This window comes from Ovis aries, chromosome 7, assembly GCF_016772045.2.
Source record: "Ovis aries strain OAR_USU_Benz2616 breed Rambouillet chromosome 7, ARS-UI_Ramb_v3.0, whole genome shotgun sequence".
Taxonomy (NCBI): Eukaryota; Metazoa; Chordata; class Mammalia; order Artiodactyla; family Bovidae; genus Ovis; species Ovis aries.
Window position 1 is genome coordinate 83524556 of NC_056060.1, and position 25508 is coordinate 83550063.

Genomic DNA, 25508 nt, shown 5'->3' on the forward strand with positions numbered 1-25508 from the left:
CACGGAGCGACTCGCGATGTTCTATATCGAGCACAGGAGGAAGACGCCCCCGAACCCGGAACTGCGATTGGCCAAAGGCACAACCGCGGCCCCGCCCACTCACTGAGGGAAGTAAATAAGTTCATGCAAGAATTTTTGCAGTAGCTCCGCCTCATCCACTGCGCGAGGGGAGATGTGGCTAGCACCGGGGGGCGGGCCTATGTAAAGATTGTCCCTATAGGGGCGGGGAGACGAACCCGGCTCCCGGGTTTGAGGGCAGGGTTTCTCTTTGGGGGCGTGGCTTACGGATCCAAGCTTTCCCGCCGACAGTTGGCCACGTCACGTGACATGGGTTGGAAGATGGCGTCTCCCACGGACGGTAAGAACCGGCTTAGAGACCTTTCGCCTGCTACATCCTTCTGCGCTCTCCTGGGAACTTCCGTTTCCATCTACCACTCGAATTTACATTTCTTTCATGGGCTCCTATCCTTTCCCTTCCACTTCTTTTCTAAGCGATGTGGCTGCTTCTTAAGCTCGCCGGTTCTTCACAGCGGCTCCAGAGGTGCCTGGTTTCTTCTCAGTGTACCAGGCAGATGGAGGAGGGCGCCCGCTAGGGACCTTTTCTGGGCAAAAGGACGAGGGTCGCCCTTGTCCTCCTTTAGCCTCATTTGGGTGAGACTGATGGCCGAGGAAGAGATACTGATGAGGAAAGGAGGCGCCTTAGTGTAGCTTTCTCCTCCGGGCGCCTCACTGAAAAAGGTCAGTTCTTTTCTCTTTGAGCATCTGGAACGATTTTTTGATTCTCTTAAGCGCTAGCTAGGGTTAGTGGCTGACCTCATCCTGGGATTGAACCACAAGAGAAAAGTAATTCTCTCCCGTCTCCTTAGATTGGGACCGTTGCCCTGGCAGCTACAGAAGCAGGAGACCCTCTCGGGTCCCTAACTGTGAGAGTCCCGAGGAAAATAGAACTGAGCTTTTTAGCGTAGTCATGTACACGTCTCTACCTCTCTTGTTTCTGCTTTATGAATTGTTTCTTAAGGCTGAGTGATTGAACGATTTCTGCTTATATGTTGTCGAAGATGCAACTCATCTCAGATAGCAATTGAGTGGTTTTGGTATACTCCCAGGCTTTTGCTCTCCGTTCTGTTTTAGGATTAAAGTTTTGCAGTCATTTCTGAACTGTTTTTGCTTCGACTATTCCATCTCCACGTCCATTTCACTGATATGTAGTTTTCTCTCCTTTTGTGTTTGGAAGGAATCTTGAAAGTTCATTTCAGGAATGAGGAACTTGTGGCCAGAAAAGCTATATTGAGATCCTGCTTTATGAAAGGCGTTTTACTAGGTGCATTGGGAGAGAAGAAGATTAATCAAACATGTAAACACTTTGGCAGTTTCAGGTCTCATTTAAATGTCACCTCCCAGAGAGGCTTTCACAGAGCACAGGAGCTGAGCTTGCCCCTCTTCACCACTCACTTTCTCAGTACCTTCATAGACAGAACAGTTTATTATGTCAAGTTTGCCCCTTTCAGTCCAGATTGAAAATTCCAAGTCTGTTTCATTGGTAGTTGGGTCTCAGGGCTTAACACAGTGCCTCGCCTACTGGCAAGCAGTAGGTCTTCAATTCATGTTTATTGAAAGAATGATTAGATATATGCTTAAATAATATTTTAAGGTTTTTGAGCATGGGTACATACTGTATGGGGCTCCCCTGGTGGCTCAGCAGTAAAGAATCTGCCTGCCAACGCAGGAGACATGGGTCCCTGAGTCAGGAAGATCCCCTGGAGAAGGAGATGGCAACACGCTCCAGTATTCTTGCCTGGGAGATCCCATGGACAGAGGAGCCTGGCAGGCTACCATCCATGGGGTCGCAAAGAGTTGGACATGATTTAGCTACTAAACAACGACAAGCAACCATATACTGTATAAGAAATTATGGGTATTGAAAGTCAAAAGAGATTCTTGATCCTGCCTGAGTGCTCTCTTGTTAAAAATGAAATGTCTTTTTCTTTTTTTTGGCCAGGAAAAAAATAAAGAGCATTTAAAAAGTTAGCCAAGGGAATGTGGAGTTGTTATTTATTTAATGGGTATAGACTTTCAGATAGGGAACATGAAAAAGTTGTAGCAATGGATGGTGATGATGGTTGCAAAGCGGTGTAAATGTACTTAATGCCCCTGAACTGTACACTTAATACTGGCTAAGATGGTATGTTTTATGTATATTTTACCACAGTTGGAAAAAAATCAACCAAGTGATAGAAGTAATGGCTATGAAAATTTTTAGTTTATAACTAAGTTGTCTTTATATTTTTGTTCCTTATATTTGATTTTCCCTGTCTTCTCTCAATTTCTTTTCCTTCCTTTGGCCAGGAAGAATATTGGAAATTTTTTTTTTTTCCTTTTGCCTTTTAACCATGTCCACTCTCACTCTATTTGCACACTTGACTTTAAAAGTTTTCATGCTCATCTTTTGCATAGCTTTATCCTTTTCCCTCTAATCTTTTTAATCTGACAAAAACAGGTTGAGCACTGTGAACTTAAATTTTGCATCTAAATAAATGTCTTATCCTAAAATATACTACTGCCTAGCTCTCTCACTTCTATTTTTAGAGTTCCACCTGTTTCTGTCTATAAGATTTAATTAAAATTATCTTGCTATGAAAAAAAGTTTAGATCTTTCCACTCTTTCTCTTTTCAATGCTTAATTTGCTGGGACCTCCTTGAAAAGAAGAAAATTGAAATCTAAAGTCATTTGTTACTTAATGTATGAGAATAACACAGTAGAGTCAAATTATACCCTAGACTGTGGTATCATAAGGTCATGCTTGTTGGTTATTGAATCGTACCCTCAATAAGTTTATTTTTGTTATGCTTGAACTTTCCATAAGTAGCATTCCTTGGAAGTTTGAAAATTGGGATTTTGTGTTTCACATATCTAGTTAAGGCAGTTTTTTAGAGTTTAGTTCTTTACCAATTAGAATGCCAATGGAAATTTCCTTAGAGTAAATAGATTGGTTCAGCTAACGTCCCTCTTCTCACAGCAGTACAGTAAAAAGGAAAGAAGAATAAAGGCAAAAATTTTTCTCCTTTTGATGAACACACTTAGGATTTACTCTTAACTTTCCTGTCTGTCATATAGCAGTGTTAGCTATAGTCATCATTACACCCCTAATACTTACTTACCTTGTAACCTAAAGTTTGTACCTTTTGACCACTTTCCTCTAATTACCCCCCTCGTTACCCCCACTTCTCATAACCATGAGTATGATCTCTTTTTCTGTGAGTTTGCCTGTTTGCTTATTTTAGATTGCACTCATAAGTGAGGTTGTATTTTATTTGTTTTATTTCATTTATCATAATGCCTTCAGCGTCCATATAGGTTGTCACAAATGACAGGATTTCCTCATTTATATATGGCTGAATAATATTCCATTTGTGTGTGTGTGTGTGTGTGTGTGTGTGTGTGTATTTTCAAACTTTATCCATCAGTGAACAGTTAGGTTGTTCCCATGTCTTGGCTATTGTAGATAATCCTGATGTGAACTTGGGAGTTCCTTAGACTATTGGGAGGAAATTTTGGTTAGAAAAAAGGACATGTTGAAAGATTTTATAAATATGTACATTTTCTGGGTTCATAGCTTTTTTTTTCAGATTTTCAAAAATTTGGCTTACCCAGAACATGTTAGGAACCACTGTTTATATCATTAAATTAGCTAATTTATGCAGCTAATTTGTATACTGAGCACAAAGTAATGTACTTAACAAATGTTAACTGTTGTTGTTAATATTAAACACCTTCTGTGTTCCAGGGCAAGAGTGGAAAAGAAATGGTGTCAAAAAATTAGGCAGGGGCTGGGTCATATAGAATTTTATAGGTCACAATAGATATGCATTCATGAATTTAGCTGGGAAGAAGTCTTTTAAGCTGGAGAGTGGCTTGAACTGATTGACATTTAACTTTTTTGGAAAGTAGGTTTGAGAGTAGGGATGGGGAGGGGTAAGAATGGGAGCAGGGAGATGGTAAGAGCCTATTGAAGTGGTACAGGAGAGAAACGATAGTTTCTTGCTTAATTAATGAAATTTCAGAGTGTGGTTTAGATAGAAACTACTGGATTTACGAATAGATTGGTAATGGAAGGATGAAAGAAAGGGAGGCATGAAGGATGACCCCTGGGTTTTTGGATTGAGAACTGGAGTTGATGGTGGTGCTGTTTACTGAGATGGAGAAGATGGGGATTAAAAAGTTTTTCACACATAGAGATGTCACATAGTCACTTAGATATACAATGCTGAAGTTCGGGAAAATATTGGGGCTGGAAAGAGAAATATGGAGTCCTTGGCAAATAAATGGTGGTAAAGGGTATGGGACTAGATGAGATTTCCTTGGGAGACTTTCAGTCGAGAGTGAAGCCAGCCTACGGTGGGCCCTGAGTGGAAGGGGAGACTGAAGGAATCCGTGAGGAAGGGGAAGAACCAGCATAGTGCTTTTGTAGAAGCTGGAGTGTTTGAAGGAGAGTAGTCAGTGATTGGATGCTGCAGAGGGGTCATATAAGAAAGAACAAAGAAGTGACCACTGGGTTTAGCAACACAGGTCATCAGTGACCTCTGTGACAGCTGTTTCCATGCATGTAGGGGTAGAAGCCTGTTTGTGGTAGGCTAAAGAAAGACTGTGAGGTAAGGAAGAGGAGACAACAGGATGGACAGCTAAAAAACTTTTGCTATGAAGTAGTGAGGAAGTCATGGGGTCAAGAGTTTCTTCAAAGAAGGTAAATTCCAGAGCAGACTTACTTGTTGAGTATGAGCCGGTAGAGAGGGTAGAAACTGGTTGTGCAATAGATTATTCACTATGATGTCTTTGACAAAGCAAGAGAAATCCAGTGGAATCCAGAGCCTGAGCAGAGGAGTTTGTTTTTTCTGATAGCAGGGACTTCAGTGACTGGAAGGAGAGTCTGAGTATGAGTAAAGATGGGCTTCCCTGGTGGTTCATGTGGTAAAAAAAATCCTCCTGCAATGTAGGAGACTAGGGTTTGAACCCTGGGTCTGGAAGATTCCCTGGAATAGGGAATGGCAACCCACTCCAGTATTCTTGTCTGGAGAGTTCCTCGGACAGAGGAGCCTGAGGGGGCTACAGTCCATAGCGTCACAAAGAGTCGGACACAACTGAACGACTTAATACACACACAGACACTCACACACACACACACGAGTAAAGATACAGGTGGTTTTGAACATTCATTTTTCCCAACACCCTACTAAAATATTGTTTCCGTTTTTAAAGACGGGGAGAGTAAGGAAATCATTTGTTTGTGTAACATCATGGCACAGTAGCATCAGTAATCATAGAACTCAAATCTCTAGACTTCCAGGTGAGTGAGTGTTCCAGTTTATGTTCTTTGAGATTGATATGTCATAACATGTAAAATAATGTGTTTTGTTCCTTCTTGGCTTATCTGGGTGTTTTGTTCTAGGGGCAGATCTAGAAGCATCTTTGCTAAGTTTTGAAAAACTTGACAGGGCTTCACCAGACCTTTGGCCAGAACAATGTAAGTTTTTGGTTTCTTGATATCAAAATCAATGGGAAAACCAGTGCTACTTTGAGGAACATTTTTGAAGAGTTATCATTTAACTGTAATGATTAAAATTTTATTTCAGAGGAAAAGACTGAATTCTGTGGTCTGGTGGTAAGAATAGCTGTTTAGTAGTTCAGTTCTTTCAGAGCACAGTGTGACTCAGAAAATGATAGAGAACCTTTAAAAAAGAATTATTTATTTATTTATTTTAATTTTTATTTTTACTGTATTTTACTTTACAGTACTGTATTGGTTTTGCCATACATTGACATGAATCTACCACCGGTGTACATGAGTTCCCAAACATGAACCCCCCTCCCACCTCCCACTCAAAAGAATTATTTTTAAAAGCTATATCTGTAATAACTCAGACAGTGTGAAATGTATCAAGTAATTCCTTGCGTCCTTTAAGTGCTGATAAAGTTAACTGCTGTTGTAGTTCAGTACAGAAATTGTGTATTTTTTTTTAATGCTTACACAAGTAAGCAAATAAATATTTTAAAGTATATAGAGTTTTTTTTTGCTTTGTTTTGTTATGCGGTTGTATAGCAGATCAGTCCTGGGTGTTCTTTGGAAGGAATGATGCTAAAGCTGAAACTCTAGTGCTTTGGCCACCTCATGCGAAAATTTGACTCATTGGAAAAGACTCTGATGCTGGGAGGGATTGGGGGCAGGAGGAGAAGGGGACGACAGAGGATGAGATGGCTGGATGGCATCACAGACTCAATGGACATGAGTCTAAGTGAACTCTGGGAGTTGGTGATGGACAGGGAGGCCGGGCGTGCTGCAATTCATGGGTCGCAAAGAGTCAGACACGACTGAGCGACTGAACTAAACTGAACTGAGCTGTATTAGTGATCTACAGCTTAACTTAATTTAATGCCTAGTAATTTATCAGTGGATCTTCCCATGTTGATAGGTATAGATTTACTTCATTTTTAAATTTTATTGTCTAGATTTACTATAGCTTATGAACTCATACCCTATTTGAAAACCTAATAATATACAAGTTTTGATAGTATAAATGATTTCACAATGTATATCTTTGTGCACATGAAAGAGGATGACTGTGTATGGAAGTGCCCATTTCCTTACATAGTAGCCAATATTGAATGATTAATGTTCTGTTTTTTCTTTTTAGTACCAGGTGTTGCTGAATTTGCAGCTTCCTTCAAAAGTGTAAGTAATATCTCACATAATGAAGTTTTTCCAATTTTTTGCTTCTGGGTAAAATCTCAAGTATCTTTTAATTTCTTTATTGTCAAGAATAATGTTATTGCCTTCATAGTATTTTGTAACTGCAACCCTGAAAGTCTGTTTATATCATCATCATGTTAATGATGTTAATGCTCTATTTTGATATTTTGACCTTTGGCTATTTGCCTCTTCTCTCAGCTTAAAAGATTTTAAGGTAAAGCAATTGGGAATGCATGTAAGAATTAAAGATTTTAAAATTTAAAAAAATAAAATAAAATAAAATGTTAATACTCATAAAGAAAAAAAAATAAACAAATACTAAAAAAAAAAAAAGCAATTGAAATATTTAATGTAGCGCCAATATTCTTTTGGCCCAAACTATGATTTTGAAGTGTTTCTCTTTTGTTTATGTGATGCATTATGACTTTAACTTATACCTCCTTGAAGGATTTTGAAGTTTCTCAGTGGCTCATCGGAAACTGAAGAAAGATGTTCATTAGAGCTACAGTTTTTCCATTTCCTGGGGCAGCAGCCATTGTGCTGGATGCTCTAGATATGTTCTCGTACGTATTCCCACAACCAGGAAGATAGGATGGTTATGATGTTAGCTAGCATGTACATGGTGCGTACCATATGCCAGGCACTGTTCTAAGCACTTTACGTACATTGTTTAGTCTTTACCAAACCATATGAGAAACCTATATGCAGGTCAGGAAGCAACAGTTACAACTGGACATGGAACAACAGACTGGTTCCAAATAGGAAAAGGAGTACGTCAAGGCTGTATATTGTCACCCTACTTATTTAACTTCTGTGCAGAGTACATCATGAGAAACGCTGGGCTGGAAGAAGCACAAGCTGGAATCAAGATTGCCGGGAGAAATACCAATAACCTCAGATATGCAGATGACACCACCCTTATGGGCAGAAAGTGAAGAGGAACTAAAAAGCCTCTTGATGAGAGTGAAAGAGGAGAGTGAAAAAGTTGGCTTAAAGCTCAACATTCAGAAAATGAAGATCATGGCATCTGGTCCCATCACTTCATGGGAAATCGATGGGGAAACAGTAGAAACAGTGTCAGACTTTATTTTGGGGGGCTCCAAAATCACTGCAGATGGTGACTACAGCCGTGAAATTAAAAGACGCTTACTCCTTGGAAGAAAAGTTATGACCAACCTAGATAGCATATTGAAAAGCAGAGACATTACTTTGCCAACAAAGATCCGTCTAGTCAAGGCTATGGTTTTTCCAGTGGTCATGTATGGATGCAAGAGTTGGACTGTGAAGAAAGCTGAGCACCGAAGAATTGATGGTTTTGAACTGTGGTGCTGGAAAATACTCTTGAGAGTCCCTTGGACTGCAAGGAGATCCAACCAGTCCATTCTAAAGGAGATCAGCCCTGGGTGTTCTTTGGAAAATGAACTTTGGAAAAGTTCATTTGGAAAAGGAATGATGCTAAAGCTGAAACTCCAGTACTTTGGCCACCTCATGCGAAGAGTTGACTCATTGGAAAAGACTCTGATGTTTGGAGGGATTGAGGGCAGGAGGAAAAGGGGACGACAGAGGATGAGATGGTTGGATGGCATCACCGACTAAGTGGATGTGAGTCTGAGTGAATTCCGGGAGTTGATGATGGACAGGGAGGCCTGGCATGCTGCGATTCATGGGGTCGCAAAGAGTTGGACACGACCGAGTGAGTGGACTGAACTATACTGAACTGAAACCATATGAGGGGGATTTCCCTGGCAGTCCAGTTGTTAGGACTCAGTGCTTTCACGGTCCTGGCCCTAGATTCAATCCCTGGTTGGGAAACTAATATCCTGCAAGCTGTGTGATGTGGCCAGGAAACAAACAAACAAACAAACCCATATGACGTATAGGTACTATTATTATCCATATTTTACAGACAAATAGGCACAAAGATGTTAAGCAGTTTACCCAAGATTATAGGCTATAAATGGCAAAACCAGGCTTTCAACCCGTAAGTCTACTTACTAGCATCCATTCTTATTATACATACTTAGAAGCGTTTGTCGGAGAAGGCAATGGCAACCCACTCCAGTACTCTTGCCTGGAAAATCCCATGGATGGAGGAGCCTGGTAGGCTGCAGTCCATGGGGTCACGAAGAGTCAGACACGACTGAGCGACTTCACTTTCACTTTTCACTTTCATGCATTGGAGAAGGAAATGGCGACCCACTCCAGTGTTCTTGCCTGGCGAATCCCAGGGACGGGGAGCCTGGTGGGCTGCCGTCTATGGGGTCGCACAGAGTTGGACATGACTGAAGCAACTTAGCAGCAGCAGCAGCAGAAGCGTTTGTGCCCAAAGTTAGAAGGACTGACTAGCAGAGAAGCTTAGAATTTAAGTTACTTGCCCAAGTCCTAGTGAGTGACAGGCTAGGATTTGAGCAGAGATCTGTCTGATTCCAAAGCTCATGCTGTTTCTATTAACAGATTAGGGATTTGTAATTAACTCTCTTAGTACCTTACCATATGCTTTACATTCTCTACTCATTAGGTTAAAGGTTAACTTAGGGTTAAAGATACTGAGTTAAACATTAAGGTCTGTGGCTTTCAGGTAACATGAACATATTTGTTCAAAGGGACCTTTTTGTAGCTTCTATTTTTCCAGAAGGTAGGGTTGTATGAAAGCTAGAGTGTGTGACTTTAACATCCAGGAAGGCCTGAGCATGGGGTGAAGGATAGCATAGGGTTTTAAAGGCAGATACACTTGGATTTGAATCTTGAATCTATTATTTCACTATCTGTGACCTGAGCAAGCTTCCTAACATCTTTCAGCCTTAGTTTTCTTATCTAATACTATCTCATAGGCTTCTTAGTATAAAATGGCATGATGGATGTAAAATGCTTTGCATAGTACCAAGAACTAATAAGCAATACACAGTAGCTAGTATTAGATCAGCTTTTGTCTAGTAGATTAAATAGATTTGATTTAGTTTTCGTAAATTCTCATTCATACTGAATTTTTAGTTAATTATATTTGTTACAACTAACTACTTTGAGTTGTAAACATAAATAAGTGGTTTTTAAAACTTTTATTAGAGCATGGTGTATTTTGAAAATCTGATGAAATATCTATACCTTTTCCCTAGAAGTATGGACATACGTATTGAGTTTTGTTTCTATGGGTTCAGGGCCATCCCAGGGCCTCAGGTTAAGATCTCCTGGAATATTCTGATTCCCTACTAGGGGTAAAAGTAGTGAATTTGACCTAAAACCTTCAAGGGAAGGTAGAGTAGTGGTTTTGGAACTCAGACTTCATGGGTTTTGAATCATGGTTCCAGTAGCTCTATGACTTGAGGCGAGTGATTTATAATCTTCCTAAACATCTGTTGTTTTTTTAATTTGTGAAATGAGGAGGGTAATAATACTTTTTTCATAGGGTTTATTTGGAAAGTAAATGACATGATGCATGTAAAGTGTTTTACTTATCACATAGTACCAAGTAAAAGTGAATTTTTTGAAAAAGAAAAGCATAAATGAGTCCTGGAGATAGAATATACGGCATGGTGACTACAGTTAGTAATATAACTGTAGTTAATAATACTGTATTGCCTGTTTGAAAGTTGCTAAGAGATCTTAGGGCTTCCCTGGTAGCTCACCTATTACAAGAAAAAAACTTTTGTAGCCATATATGGTGATGAATGTCAACTAGACTTCTTGTGGCAGTCATTTCCCAATATGCACAAATACTGAGTTTTTATGCTGTACACCCAAAACTAATATAATGGTATGTGTCAGTTATACTTCAGTTTAAGAAAAGGAAAAGGAAAAGGGCTCAAAGTTGAAGGGAAATCTCATCAGAATTGTTCATATACCAACTGTGGAGCTTTTAAAAAATAAATACGTAATGCCCTTGCTCAGTTCTTCCCACTGGACCCTCCTACACTCTGATATTCTGAATCAGTGCATCTGGGTTATGGCCTAGTTATTTTATATTTTTAAAGTTACACAGCTGGTTCTCATGTGTAGCCTGGATTGAAGGCTGGTATGCCAAAGCAGTTCTAAGAATGAGCTCTCTTTCATATTTTGTAAGTTCATTATCAGGAATGAGAAGAAACTTAAAATTCTAAAGTTCTCTATAACATTTACAATAAAATGAAATTTTAAGTGATGAGTATTCCAGTATTCTCTTCTTCAGATTGAAGATTTTCTCATTCTTTGTTTTTCTTTGAAAATCTTCTCTGTCAGCAAATGTTACTTCCTGATTATTGTTTCAAACAGTTCAGTTAGAGGCTTTCACTAGTCGTGAATTTCCAGTAGTTTCTTTCACGACTATACCAATCTGTTATACATATAGCAGTAACAGTAGTCAGACCTAATTTTCTAAGATCATTTCTTTAAAACCAGCTTTTAAAGATTGAAGAGTATTGTTTTGTAAGGGTTCTCTGTAGGCCATATCTGAACCTGGAGAAGTCTAGGTATTTGAAATTACAATTTTCCAGTGTTTTCAAGGGTTTCCCTGGTGGCTCAGGTGGTAATGAATCGGCCTGCAATGTGGAAGACCCAGGTTTGATCCCTGGGTTGAGAAGCTCCCCTGGAGAAGGGAACAGCTATCCACTCCAGTATTCTTGCCTGGATTATTCCATGGACAGAGGAGCCTGGTTGGTAGGCTATAGGCCATGGAGTTAGAGTCAGACAGCTATGTGAAAAGCTCTTATAAGAAAGAAGAATAGGGTCTCTTCATACTTTGCATTTGTCTGAATGGATGTATTATTTTCTGACAGCCTATTACTAGCTCTCCACCCAAATGGATGGCTGAAATAGAACGTGATGACATCGACATGTTGAAAGGTAAGCAGTGCTGGTGACCTTTAACTTTTGGCTTGGTATTTGTTCCTCCACGTACCACCTTAACAGTTTTTCTCTCACTATTCCCTTATAAGTATTCTTGGCTTCAAATTGCCTATTTAGCCATCATACGCATGTTTTTCATATCTAAATGCCCTTCTCTACTTTTTCATGTGTAGAAATCTTACCAATTCAAGACTCAATCATAATGATTGCTGCTGCTGCTAAGTTCCTATAATATTGACTTTATTTTGTATGATGCTCAGAGTTAAACAAAAGCTCTCATGTAAATTTTCTCATTCTAATTCTCATAAAGGTTCTTTGAGTTAAGTATGATATCTAAGTTTCAGAGGTTAACTTAAACCAAGTTTTATTAGAAAGAGTTAAAATTTAAACTCTGATCTTTTTAAGACTAGTCTGTTACTGCTATAACTCAAGTGGCTTATTTAGGATTTACTGCCATCTATTGTTGCCAGTACTATTAATTGACAACCCCGGAGTGGGTTAAGACTCTGTCTTTTAGTTCTTTCTGTCTCATCAATTTCTCCAACAAAGAATACTGTAAGTAGTGAATATTTGATAAATGACTTGGAACTCAACCCAAAGTAGAAATTTAAATTAAAAAACATTAATTTTCCTTGATTTTGCCCTTCTTTATTTAATTTTTTATCGTCCTTCTAGTGGTAAGATTCATGATGGTGGTGAAGTAATAGACTGAAGTTAAGGTAGAAAATCCAGGATTCTTAAGCTATTTAAGCAGCTGAACAGATCGAGAAAGTCTACTTATGCCAGATATAGATAATAATTGTGGCATGATAAGTTGCAGAAAATAACACCTCTATTTGATCTCAGAAGTAATTCATTGTTCTGCGTGAAATACTTAAAAGCAGATCCCCTCCTCCAGCCAGGGGAAAATTAAGTCTCAAGGGCATCTCAGGTTCATTGCTTTAATGTTCCAAACAGACATTTATATAATATTCCATCAGCATGTATTTTCTAAGGAAACCTCAAAGTTTTAGTAAAGGATCAGAGTATTATGTTTTATGCAAATTGACCTATGTCTTAAACCTAAAAGTAATTGGGTGCTATTTAAATGAAAATCTTGGGAAGTAAGTTTTTACTTTTAAGTCTACTGTCTTCTTTTCTGGTAAACTTTAACAATTTTTATAGGCATTTGATTTGAAGGAAAAGTTTGGATTAATATTTAGTCTTTTTTTTTCTAAACAAAGTATGCCTTTTATGATAGAGTGTGCTGGAATAATTACTGAGTTTACTAGGTTATGAGTTATTTTTCTCTGTACAGTGCAAGTGTATTGGAAACTGTTAAGAGATTTAAGTGATAGAATGTCAAATCAAACTAGCTTAAGCAAAAGGGTATTATTCACATAAATAAAAATTCTAGGAGTAGAAATAGCTTTGAGCATATCTTGATCCTTGACTCTTATTTACTTTTTATCGCTATTTTATTTAGTGTTTTATTGCTATTTTATTGTTAATTGAAATATTGTGTATGTGTGCTCAGTCATGTATAACTCTTTGAGACCCCGTGAACTGTAGCCTGCCAGGCTCCTCTGTCAATGGAATTTTCCAGTCAAGAATATTGGAGCAGGTTGCCATTTTCTACTCCAGAGGATCTTCCTGACCTAGGGATTGAACACACCTCTCCTGGGTCTCCAGTACTGGCTGGCAGATTCTTTATCACTATGCACCTGGGAAGGGCTTCCCTGGTAGCTCAGCTGGTGAAGAATCCGACTGCAATGTAGGAGATCCCGGTTCTATTCCTGGGTACGTTGGGAATATCCCCTGGAGAAGGGATAGGTTACCCACTCCTATATTCTTGGGCTTCCCTGGTGGTCAGCAAGTAAAGAATCTGCCTGTAATGTGGGAAACCTGGGTTCAATCCCTGTGTTGGGAAGATCTACCTAGGTTGGGAACAGCTACCCACTCCAGTATTCTGGCCTGGCCAATTCCATGAACTGTATAGTCCATAGAGTTGCAAAGAGTCGGACATGACTGAGTGACTTTCACACTTACCTTCTTTTCACCTGGGAGGTACCAGCTGGACCAGTGAGGACTTGTGAATGATGGTGGAGATGGTGTCCATACTGCAAGTCAAAGATCTGTCTGTAGGCTTTCTCAATGCTGTGTCCAATCACAAGGTTCCATATTTTAGTAGTGTATTCATTTTGTATGATAGCAAAGCGAATGTTATAAAAGGATCCTCAGGATAAAACACGTAATTGCTATTGTATTTATGCTAACTCTCTTCTTGTTAAGTGGGTAAGTTCATGAGGCATTTGCAGTGGTGGAAAAATTCACTGATTTGTATGTCTGTGTGTTTAGAGTGAGTTATTGCATAAGAAGAGATATGGATCCATTTTCTATTTACTCAATAGTAATTAAGTTTGAAAACTTTTATAGCAAGGGTTTGCAACCCATGTGAGTTGTTACTAGAAAGAAGGAGAGAAATGGTATTCAAATGAATGATTCTGTTTCAGAACTGGGGAGCCTCACCACAGCTAACCTGATGGAGAAGGTACGAGGCCTTCAAAACCTGGCCTATCAGTTGGGGCTGGATGAGTGTGAGTACCCAGATCACATTTATTTAGGGGCCATGCTGTGTATTTCATGATGCGTTCGGGCATAATTCAGGAAGTATCTTTGTTAGGTGTTCTAAAGTGATTCATGGGGTCGCAAAGAGTCAGACATGACTGAGCGACTGAACTGAACTGAACTGAAAGGTAAGAAGCCACTGTAATCCATGAAGTAAGCCTTTTACGATAGAGTGTGCTGGAATAATTACTGAGTTTACTAGGTTGCAAGTTATTTTTCTCTGTACAGTGAAAGTATATTGGAAACTCTTTGAGTTTTAAGTGATAGAATGTCAAATCAAACTAGCTTAAGCAAAAGGATTTTATTCACATACATCAAAATTCTAGGAGTAGAAATAGTTTTGAGCATATCTTGATCCTTGACTCTTACTGACTGACTTTTTATTGACGTAGAGTTGATTTACAGTGTTGTGTTAATTTCTGCTGTACAGCAAAGTGACTCAGTTATATACATTCTCTTTTATATTCTTTTTCATTATGGTTTATCACAGGATGTTCAATATAGTCCCGTGTGCTATATAATAGGACCTTGTTTATCCATTCTAAATGTAATAGTTTGCATCTGCTAACCCCAAACTCCCAGTCCATCCCTCCCCAGATTCATGATGCTTAGTGATGTCTTAGGAATGTGCTCTTGTTCTTGCTTTTGTTTTACATTTCAGAGTTCTGCTTCACTCATGCATTATTATTCTTTGACCTTGCACTCAGGCAGGTGACCAATAGGAGCTCCAGTTTATATGTCTTTAAATCTTGTAATCCCAAAAGGAAGAAGATGTTTTCTGAAAATTGCCCAGAAAAGGTCCTTGGGAGGCCTCTGACTATTCCATCTTGGCTTACATACCTTTCCTGGAACCAGTCCTTTAGCCAAGTAGCATAGAGCACTGAGATGGGCCAGCCTGGGGGCGGGATGCACATGCAGGTTAGAACCCTAAGTCTGACTCAGATCATGTAGAATGCATTTGAGGAGGATTGCTTCCCCAAAGGAAGGGTATTGTAACACACCAAAAATGTAATCTGCCAGTACGAGAAATGCTTTTAAAATTCTGTATTGCTGTCTGCTCTCCAGTCTTTCAGTTTAAAATGATTTTTAACTATATTTCTTTCCATACTCTGTTTATTATAAAACTAGAAAAGGAATTGTAGATTTTCACTTTGTAATTGAAAGAAATACTCAACGTAGAGTGTTAGAACTTCATTCTCATTGGGTAGGTACTTCCTGAGACCTTGATAAATGCACAATTTTGAGAGACTACTATAGCTTATAACTTTCTTCAAAACTGTTTTGTACTGATTAATATAATTCCCAACAGCAGTTTAACAAATTGTTTCTCTTGTTTATAGAACATGCAGTGGATTTGTCCACATCATTGATTTTACGACCAATTCAACATTTCACTTTAAAATTTAATTTAAAACTACCAATTTTTGACTAATAGCACTTCCTTAGTCCTGTTTTTGTTTTCTTTATTTCCATTACTATCATTAGCAGTTGATGTTTGTTTCCCAAGAAAACATTTTAAAATCACTTCATGGATCAAGGAGCAGAGAGCCACAGGCTGCTCTGAGACATGGTTGCTAGGTGGTCTGCGATGTGCCTGACTCCTCTGTATACTAGTCATTTATTTCTCATGATTGAAGCTTGTCTTGGCAGAATTACTCTTTACCATGTATGTCATAGACCTCAAGGGTTTATAATGAAAACCCCATGATTATTAAATTCATAAATGCGAGACTTATACAGTGTAGAACTTGATTCTGTTTCTAGCTCTGGATAATACATGCTGTAATGATCACAGTGATCGCTTTATCTATGTCAGTTTTTCTTATGGAATAAAATTTTTTCAAAACTTTATTATATCAGAAAGATGCTATATTACTGAATGTATTTATCAACAGTGTTGTCTCTAGTTAGTTGTAGATGAAATTACTATATTCCCTCTGATTAGTTTTTCTTTTCCTATCTTCCTGCTGAGAAAGATAATGAAGTAGTTTTTTCTCTACTTTTTATTATGAAAAATTTCAAACATATACCAAAAGAGAGAAAGTAGAATATTGACCTTATATACTGATGATTTGGTTTTATAGTTAGCATCTGGCCAATCTGTTTCAGCCTCTGCCAACCTACATAATTAAAGCAAATCTCAGGCATCGTATTGTCTCACTACTAAATAACTTCATATGTGAGTCCAAAAGACAAGGACTTTCTTTCCTTTTTTTTCTTAAGTATAATTGTGATTCCATTAATTATGCCTAAAGAATTTTAACAGACTTATTTAATATCAGATAGCCAATCAGAATTCATATTTCCCTGGTTCACTCGTAATTGTCTTTATATAGTTGGTTGGTTTGAATCAGGATTTAAGTAAGGTACTATATTTGATTAATAAGTCTCTTAAGCTTCCCTGGTGGCTCAGAGGTTAAAGTGTCTGCCTGGAATGTGGGAGACCGTGGTTCGATCCCTAGGTCGGGAAGATCCCCTGGAGAAGGAAATAGCAACCCACTCCAGTACTCTTGCCAGGAGAATCCCATGGAGGGAGGAGCCTGGTAGGCTACAGTCCATGGGGTCCCAAAGAGTCGGACATGACTGAGCGACTTCACTTTCACTTTAAGTTTCTTTTAATCTGGCATAGTTCCACCTCCCTATTATTTTCCTTTGCCATTTATTATTGTTACTTTTTCTGTGGAATTTTCCCCACTCTGGATTTTGTTGCTTTTATCCCTGTGGTAGTGGTTAATATGTCCATCTATCCCTTTTTATTTCCCAGTAATTACATTTAGAAGCTCATACAGATACAGGATTGATTTTTATTTTTATTTTGACAAGAATATTTCATAAATGGTGTTGTACACATCCTTCAGAAGGGTACATCCTGTCTGCTTGTCTCTCTTTGTGATGTTAAGATTAATTCATTGATAAAGGTATTGTTTGCCTGATCTGTTACTCATAAAATTCTCTATCAGCCTTACAACCAGAGTTTTAACAGCCATTGAAAACTGCCTAGATTCACTATTTTATTATAGGCTGTGAAATGGTATTATACTAATTCTATCATTCCTTCTTATTAGCTAGGATTTTTCTGTGAAGAACTTTATCTTAACCAACTCTTCATTATTTATTACCTTGAATGCTGTTCTTACTGGATAAATGATTCTTTATCAGTTTAGGATAATGAGTTGGTTCTCTGAGCATCAGTAAATGTATTTTAATGTCTTTGCACAAAAACAGAAACTTGGTATGGTTTGTTTCAGTTTTTATTCCACACGGCTAAGATCATCATTATTATTAATTATTTATATTTCTAAAACTTAAGGCTTTTGGAGGTAGGGGTTTGAAGTCACCTAACTCAGTGACCTTAAGCAGGGAACCAAAATTCTGCAGTAGAAATGCTTGTTTCTGCCAGATGAGTTCTATGAGCACAGCTGAGATTTCTCAAAATTATTTTCTAGTTCAAAATACAGCTTTCTTTCAATTTCTGTAGCAGTGCTTTGCTACTGATTGTCATTTTCCCTGATCATAATAATTAGTTGACATGCAGAAAATAGTTTTTTGATTTAGAATTGGTAAGAATCACATTGATATGTAGTGGATTTCTTGGCTATAACCTCTTTGTTTTATTGTGTATAGGGTATTTGCATAAAAACAAGATCCTTTTTGTCCTTACAGATTATTCATCTACTCTAGGGGTTGACATTTACTTGACACCCTAATCTGGTGTTTCGATATCTCAATCCTCCTTCCTGCATTAATTGAGAGGATGACATGGATGAAAAATAAGCAGTACGAACTGATGAATCCCCAAGGACCCTGATCCTGTTTTCATGCAAATATCTGTAACTGATAAAGATGATGAAAAGAAAAAAAACGCAAAAAAAATTTGTCCTCAAAACATGATTGTCACTTCCCTGGAGCATTGTTAAGTGTTAGTATAGAAAAAATGTGAGCCTTCTAGGGCTAATAGTGACTAGATTGTATCTTTTGGAAGATCAACCCTGCCTCTTGATTTAGCACATGATTATATCTCAGATAACCCTTTTGGTGTGCAGGTTTTAGAATGCAATAATGTTTTCTATAGGTATTTATAGCTTTTCATGATTGGGGCCCTCAGACTTTATATGGGCAGTTAATTTACGTGAAATTCCCATGAAATATATAGAATTATAAAAAACTACCTTTAATGTATGAAGAATTCCATTTCTGTTACTTCTGTCTGAGTTCTGTGTCCTTGTCTTACCAAAACTATTGTAGTCACCTTCTAACTGCCCTCCTTGTGTCTCAGCTACCTCATATCAGTCCATCTTGTTTACCAATATGAGGTTAATTTTTCTAAAGTAGTGTTTGCTTTCTGTTTGTCCTTTACTCTTAAGTCATTAGTAGTATTTCATTACCCATACAATAAAATTCAGATTCCTTAACATGGCTTTCAAAATCCCCTTACTCTGGGCTGAGCCTAATGTCTAGCCTTCTTACTGCTCCCATACAGAATACCATGCATCATCTGCATTGGAAATTCTCTTCCTGGGACACTTCCCCATCTTCTTAATTTGATTCATGTTGCTCCTTTTCTCAGGAAGCCCTCCTTGACCTATTTCTAATATAGGAATTTTATTTGTCCTTCATTATTTAGCCAGAATCTACCTCTTTCATCAGCCTTTCCTTTTCAAACTTGATCTAGAAAGTAAACTCACTTTTCTGACCTCCGAGATAGCTCCTAGAGCAGTTCATTTGTTTCATTTTTTGTCACTTTTACCATTCTGGGAGACTTTTGGTTTGTGTCTTATCTCTTAGATTAATTGTAGCTCTTGAAGGTAAGAATCATATTTTGGAGCTGTCTTCGTAACCCACAGAGTACCTGCCATATGGTAGCTGTGCGGTATGTATTTGCTGATTGGATGACTGAATGATGCAACTTCTTGATGCCTTTCGACGAAATGAACAGATTTTTTTTTTAATGAAACCCATTCACTTAAAAATGAAAATGTGGAGCTTCTGGAAATTGTTCTTTTCCTGGATAGTTTGTGTTTTAATGATGAATAGTAACATTTGAAGATCTCATAATGTCTGAAATTTTTCTTTTATGACAGTGGATGATCAACCACACATAGTAAATAGAGTGTGAAGCTTGTTGATAATGGTTTGATTTTTCCTTCTATCTGACCCCTACTCCAGCGTTATTATGACCTGGGCAGTGGTCATGATTTAGTCATGTAAGTTGCAGCAGCACATCTCTTATTTTATTCCTCAGACCCATTGAACTGTCATAAATCTTATTGAATATTGATTCTCAACAGTTTTTGTCCTATAAAAAAATTTTTACCCCTGTCTTTGAAGGCTGCAAACATTTTAGTAATTATGTGGATGACCTGCTTGCCGGTGATATTCAAAATAATTTTAAATGGAATGTGAAGATTGGGAAAGCAGCAGATCATGCCATTTGAAACTAGAGCTAAAGCTTGGAGTTCTGATTCATTTCTTCCTTTTTCTTTTTTTATGACAGCTTTGAGTGAGTGAGTGAAGTCGCTCAGTCGTGTCTGACTCTTTACAACCCCATGGACTATGGCAGCCTACCAGGCTCCTCCATCCATGAGATTTTCCAGGCAAGAGTACTGGAGTGGGTTGCCATTGCCTTCTCCAGAGGATCTTCCTGTCCCAGGGATTGAACCCAGGTCTTCCGCATTGTAGGCAGACGCTTTACCGTCTGAGCCACCGGGGAAGTCCAATGACAGCTTTACTGAGATGTAACTCACATACCCTACAATTCACTTATTTATAGTGTACAATTCAGTGATTTTTAGTATTTTCAGAGATGTGCAGCCATTACCACAATCAATTTTAAAACATTTTCGTCACCCCTCAAAGAAATCCTATACTCGTTAGCAGGCACTCCTCATTTTCCGCTAAACTCCATAGGCCTAGGCCACTACTAGTATACTTCCTGTCTCTATGAATATCTCATGTAGACATGTCATATAAATGAAATCATATTATGTGTCTTTTGTGACTGGTTTCTTTCACTTATCATAGTATTTTCAATGTTCATCTGTGTTGTAGCATGTATCATGACTTCATTTCTTTTTGGAATTGAGTAATATTCCACTGTTTAAGTGTATTTATCTACTAGTTATTTACATTATATTTATCCACTAGTTAGTGGACACTTGGGTTATTTCCTTTATTTGGCTAGTATGAATAATGCTGCTGTGAACGTTCATGTACTAGTTTTTATGTGGACATATGTTTTCATCCTCTTTAGTTTATGACTAGGAATGGAATTTCTGGGTCATATGGTAACTCTATATCTAATCTTTTGAGGAACTGTCAGAATATTTTCCTTACTGGCTGCACCATTTTACATTCCCATCAGTAGGGTATGAATGTTACAATTTCTCAACACCTTGCCAATATTTACTATTTATTTTTTAAAAATTATTACAAAATCTGTCCTAGTGGATGTATTATGGAGAGTGATATTTCACTGTGGTTTGGATTTGCATTTTTCCTAATAACTAGTGATGTTGAGCATATTTTCATGTACCTATTGACTTGTTGTATGTCTTTTTTAGAGAACTGTATTCAGGTCCTTTGCCCAGTTAAAAATTGAATTTTTTTAAAAAAATTATTGAGTTTTAAGAGTTCTTTATGTATTCTAGAAACAGGTTGCTTTTTTGATATGTAATTTGTAGAGGGTTTTCTTACAGTTGTGAGTTATCTTCTTTCTTATGATATTTTTTGAGACACAAATTTAATTTTAATGAAGTCCAATTTATCAGTTATTTCTTTGGTTGATTGTGTTTTGATGTCATACCTAAGAAACTATTGCCTAATTATAAAGATTTATAACCTGTGTTTTCTTCTAAGAGTTTTATTCTTTAGCTCTTATAGTTAGGTATTTGATCCATTTTAAGTTAATTTTTTATATATGGTATGAGGGTAGGGATGCAAATTAATTCTTTTGAGTATGGATATCCAGTTGTTTCAGCACCATTTGTTGAAAAGACTATCCTTTCCCACTGAATTGTATTGGCATTTTTGTAAAAAATCAATTGACCATAACCATGAAGTTTTACTTCTGGACTCTCAGTTCTATTCTACTGACTTGTATATCTATGCTTACAGCAGTACCTCACTGTTTTGATTACTGTAACTTTGTAATAAGTTTTGAAATTTGGATTTGTGAGTTTTCCAACTTTGTTTTTCTGTTTCAAGATTTTTCTCTTTTTTTTTTCTTATGTTCTGGGTCTCACAAATTTCCATAGGAATGTTAACTTGTCAGTTGTTGCAACAAGGTAAGATGACATTTGAGTAGGAATTGCATTGAATCTGTAGATCAGTTTCAGGGAGAGTATTCCCATCTTAATGAAATTAAGGTCATTCATGAATGTGGTATATCTTTCTGTTTATTCAAGTCTCCTTCCATTTCTTTGAACAGTATTTTGTAGTTTGCAAAGTATAAGTTTTGTGTTTCATTTGTTAAAATTAATTCCTAAGTGTTTTAAATTTTTGATGCTATTATAAATGGAATTGTTTTTCTAATTTCATTTTCAGTTTGCACATTGCTACTGTAGAGAAATACAATCAATTTTTGTATATTGATATTATATCCTGCAAGTTTACTGAACTTAATTATTATTTCTAATTGTATTTTAGTAGATTACTTAAGATTTTCTAAGTAATTGTCATATGCAAATAGAGATATTTTACTTCTTCATTTCCAATCTGGATGTCTTTTCTTTCTCTCTTTTTTCATTCCTTCCTTTTCTTTCCTTTCTTTCCTTTTCTTTCTTCTTATTTCATTTTTATCTAATTGCCCTAGCTAGAAATTCCACTATGGTGTTGAATAGAAGTGGCAAGAATGGACATCCTTGTCTTCCTCTTGATCTTAGGGAGAAAACATTAAGTATGATATTGGGTTTTTTGTACATGCCCTTCGTCAGTTTGAGGATGTTATCTTTTTTGGGAGGCAGGGTGCTGGAGAGGGCATACCATTCAGCTTGTAGGATCTTAGTTCCCCAAGCAGCGATTGAACCCAGGCCCTTGGGAGAATCATAGAGTCCTAAGCATTAGACCACTGGGGAATTGCCTGAGGATATTATCTTTTATTCTTAGTTTATTGAGTGTTTTTATCATGAAGAGGTTGAATTTGATGCATTTGTTCTTAATTACACTTCACCATAAACCATATAATAGAAATCTCAGTTTGATTTATATTCATTTACTTGTACTGGTTTGAAATTACCTTGTACTATACAGGAAAGACTGGCTAAAAAATTGTTAAGTAAAGAAGACCACATTGAGTATATTACTGTCTAAAAAGCTTTAAGAAATTTAGCTTATTTTACTACAAGTAGTTGCTTCTGCTAATCCTGTATGTTCATTTAGCTATTTCAGGAAGGATTCTTGTTGTTGTTCAATCGCTAAGTTGTGTCCAACTCATGAACTGCAGCACACCAGGCTTCCCTGCCCTTCACTATCTCCTGGAGTTTGCTCAAACTCATGTCACTGAGTCAGTGATGCCATTGAACCATCTCATCCTGTGTCACTCACTTCTCTTCTTGTCCTCAGTCTTTCCCAGCATCAGGGTCTTTTCCAATGAGTCAACTCTTTGCATCTTGTGGCTAAGGTATTGGAGCTTCAGCTTCATCACCAGTCCTTCCAATGATTATTTAAGGTTGATTTCCTTTAGGATTGACTGGTTTGCTCTCCTTGTCATCCAAGGGACTCTCAAGAGTGTTCTCCAGCACCACAGTTCAAAAGCATCAATTCTTCGACACCCAGCCTTCTTTATAGTCCAACTCTGACATCCATACATGACTACTGGAAAAACCATAGCTTTGACTATATGGACCTTTGTTGGCAAAGTAATGTCTCTGCTTTTTAATACACTGTCTAGGTTTGTCATAGCTTTTCTTCCAAGGAGCAAGTGTCTTTTAATTTCATGGCTGCAATCACCATCTGCATTGATCTTGGAGGCAAAGAAAATGAAATCTGACAGTTTCCACGTTTTCCCCATCTATTTGCCACAAAGTGATAGGACTGGATGCCATGATCTTCATTTTTTGAATATTGAGTTTTAAGCCAGCTTTTTGACTCTCCTCTTTCACCTTCATCAAGAGGCTCTTTAGTTCCTCTTCACTTTCTACCATTAAAAGTAGTGTCATCTGCATATCTGAGGTTGTTGATATTTCTCCCGGCAGTCTTGATTCCAGCTTGTGATTCATCCAGCCCAGCATTTCACATGATGTACTCTGCATATAAGTTAAATAAGCAGAGTGACAATATATAGCCTTGACATACTCCTTTGCCAATTTTGAACCAGTCTGTTGTTCCATGTCCAGTTTTAACTGTTGCTTCTTGTCCTGTGTACAGGTTTCTCAGGAGGAAAGTAATGTGGTCTGGTATTCCCATCTCATTAAGAATATTCCACAGTTTGTTGTGATCCACACAGTCAAAGGCTTTAGCATAGTCAGTGAAGCAGAAGTAGATTTTTTTTGAAATTCCTTCTGCCTTTTCTAAATCCAGGACTGTGCTTAGGCTAAATTTAATCAGTTACCAGTTTTAAAAGTAACATTTATGGTAAAATAAGATTGAGACTTCCCCATTCAAACCTGGTACTTCATTCTGGTAGTCTGCACTGATGAAGTTGTTTTTGCACTACAGATTATTTGGTGCAGCTTTTCTTTCTTTCTTTTCTTTATTTTTTGACCATGCATTGTGGGATATGGGATCCTAGTTCCCCAATCAGGGATCACATCTGTGCCCCATGCAGTGGAAGCACAGAGCCCTAACCACTGGACTGCCAGGGAAATCGATGATGCAACGTTTTTTGGTGGATGGAGAAGGGCATGGGAATCCACTCTAGTATTCTTACCTGGAGAATTCCATGGACAGAGGAACCCCGGGGGCAGACTACAGTCCTTAGGGTCTCAAAGAATCGAACATGACTGAGGCAACTTAACACACACGCATACACACACACATGCACATACACACACAGGTTTGTGCACAAGCAGACTACAGTCCATAGGGTCGCAGAGAGTCAAACATGACTGAAGCGACTTCATATACACACACACACACACAGACACACACACACAGACACACGCAGTCCATAGGGTCACAAAGGGTTGAACATGACTGAAGTGACTTCACACACAAAGTTCAGTTCATTTGCTCAGTTGTGTCAGACTCTTTCCAACCCCATGGACCACAGCACACCAGGCCTCCCTGTCCATCACCAACTCCTAGAGTTTATCCAAACTCCTATCCATTGAGTCGGTGATGCCATCCAACGATCTCATCCTCTGTCGTCCCCTTTTCCTCCCGCCTTCAATCTTTCCCAGCCTCAGGGTCTTTTCAGATGAGTCAGCTCTTCACATCAGGTGGCCAAAGTATTGGAATTTCAGCTTCAGCATCAGTCCTTCCAATGAATATTCAGGACTAATCTCCCTTAGGATGGACTGGTTTGTTTTCCTTGTAGTCCAAGGGACTCTCAAGAGTCTTCTCCAACACCACAGTTCAAAAGCATCAATTCTTTGGTGCTATCCAACACTCACATCCATACATGACTACTGGAAAAACCATAGCTTTGACTAGATGGACCTTTGCTGGCAAAGTAACGTCTCTGCTTTTTAATATACTGCCTAGGTTTGTCATCGGAGAAGACAATGGCACCCCACTCCAGCACTCTTGCCTGGAAAATCCCATGGATGGAGGAGCCTGGTGGGCCATAGTCCATGGGGTCTCTAACAGTCGAACACAACTGAGCGACTTCACTTTCACTTTTCACTTGCATGCATTGGAGAAGGAAATGGCAACCCATTTCAGTGTTCTTGCCTGGAGAATCCCAGGGACGGGGAGCCTGGCGGGCTGCCGTCTATGGGGTCGCAGAGTCAGACACGACTGAAGCGACTTAGCAGTAGCAGCAGGTTTGTCATAGCTTTTCTCCCAAGGAGCAAGCGTCTTTTAATTGCATGGCTGCAGTCACCATCCACAGTGATCTTGGAGCCCAAGAAAATAAAGTCTGTCACTGTTTCCATTGTTTCCCCATCTATTTGCCATGAAGTGATGGGACCAGATGCCACGATCTTAGTTTTTTGAATATTGAGTTTTAAGCCAGCTCTTTCACTCTCCTCTTTCACTTTCATCAAGAGGCTCTTCAGTTCTTCACTTTCTACCGTAAGGGTGGTGTCATCTGCGTATCTGAGGTTATTGATATTTCTCCTGGGAATCTTGATTCCAGGTTGTGCTTCATCCAGCCCGACATTTCGATTGATGTACTCTGCATATAAGTTAAATAAGCAGGGTGACAATATACAGCCTTGACGTACTCCTTTCCCAATTTGG

General features: G+C 38.2%; 1 protein-coding gene across 1 annotated transcript in view; it reads left to right on the forward strand.

The window, feature by feature from the left end:
• Positions 1-320: 320 nt before the first annotated feature.
• Positions 321-25508, forward strand: part of LIN52 (lin-52 DREAM MuvB core complex component) — a 116873-nt gene continuing 91685 nt past the window's right edge. The window contains exons 1-5 of the mRNA XM_004010784.4: positions 321-358; positions 5445-5519; positions 6688-6725; positions 11492-11558; positions 14054-14137. Of these exons, the coding sequence (XP_004010833.1) occupies positions 328-358; positions 5445-5519; positions 6688-6725; positions 11492-11558; positions 14054-14137 (295 nt within the window). The 5' untranslated portion in view covers positions 321-327. The remainder of the gene's footprint in view (positions 359-5444; positions 5520-6687; positions 6726-11491; positions 11559-14053; positions 14138-25508) is intronic.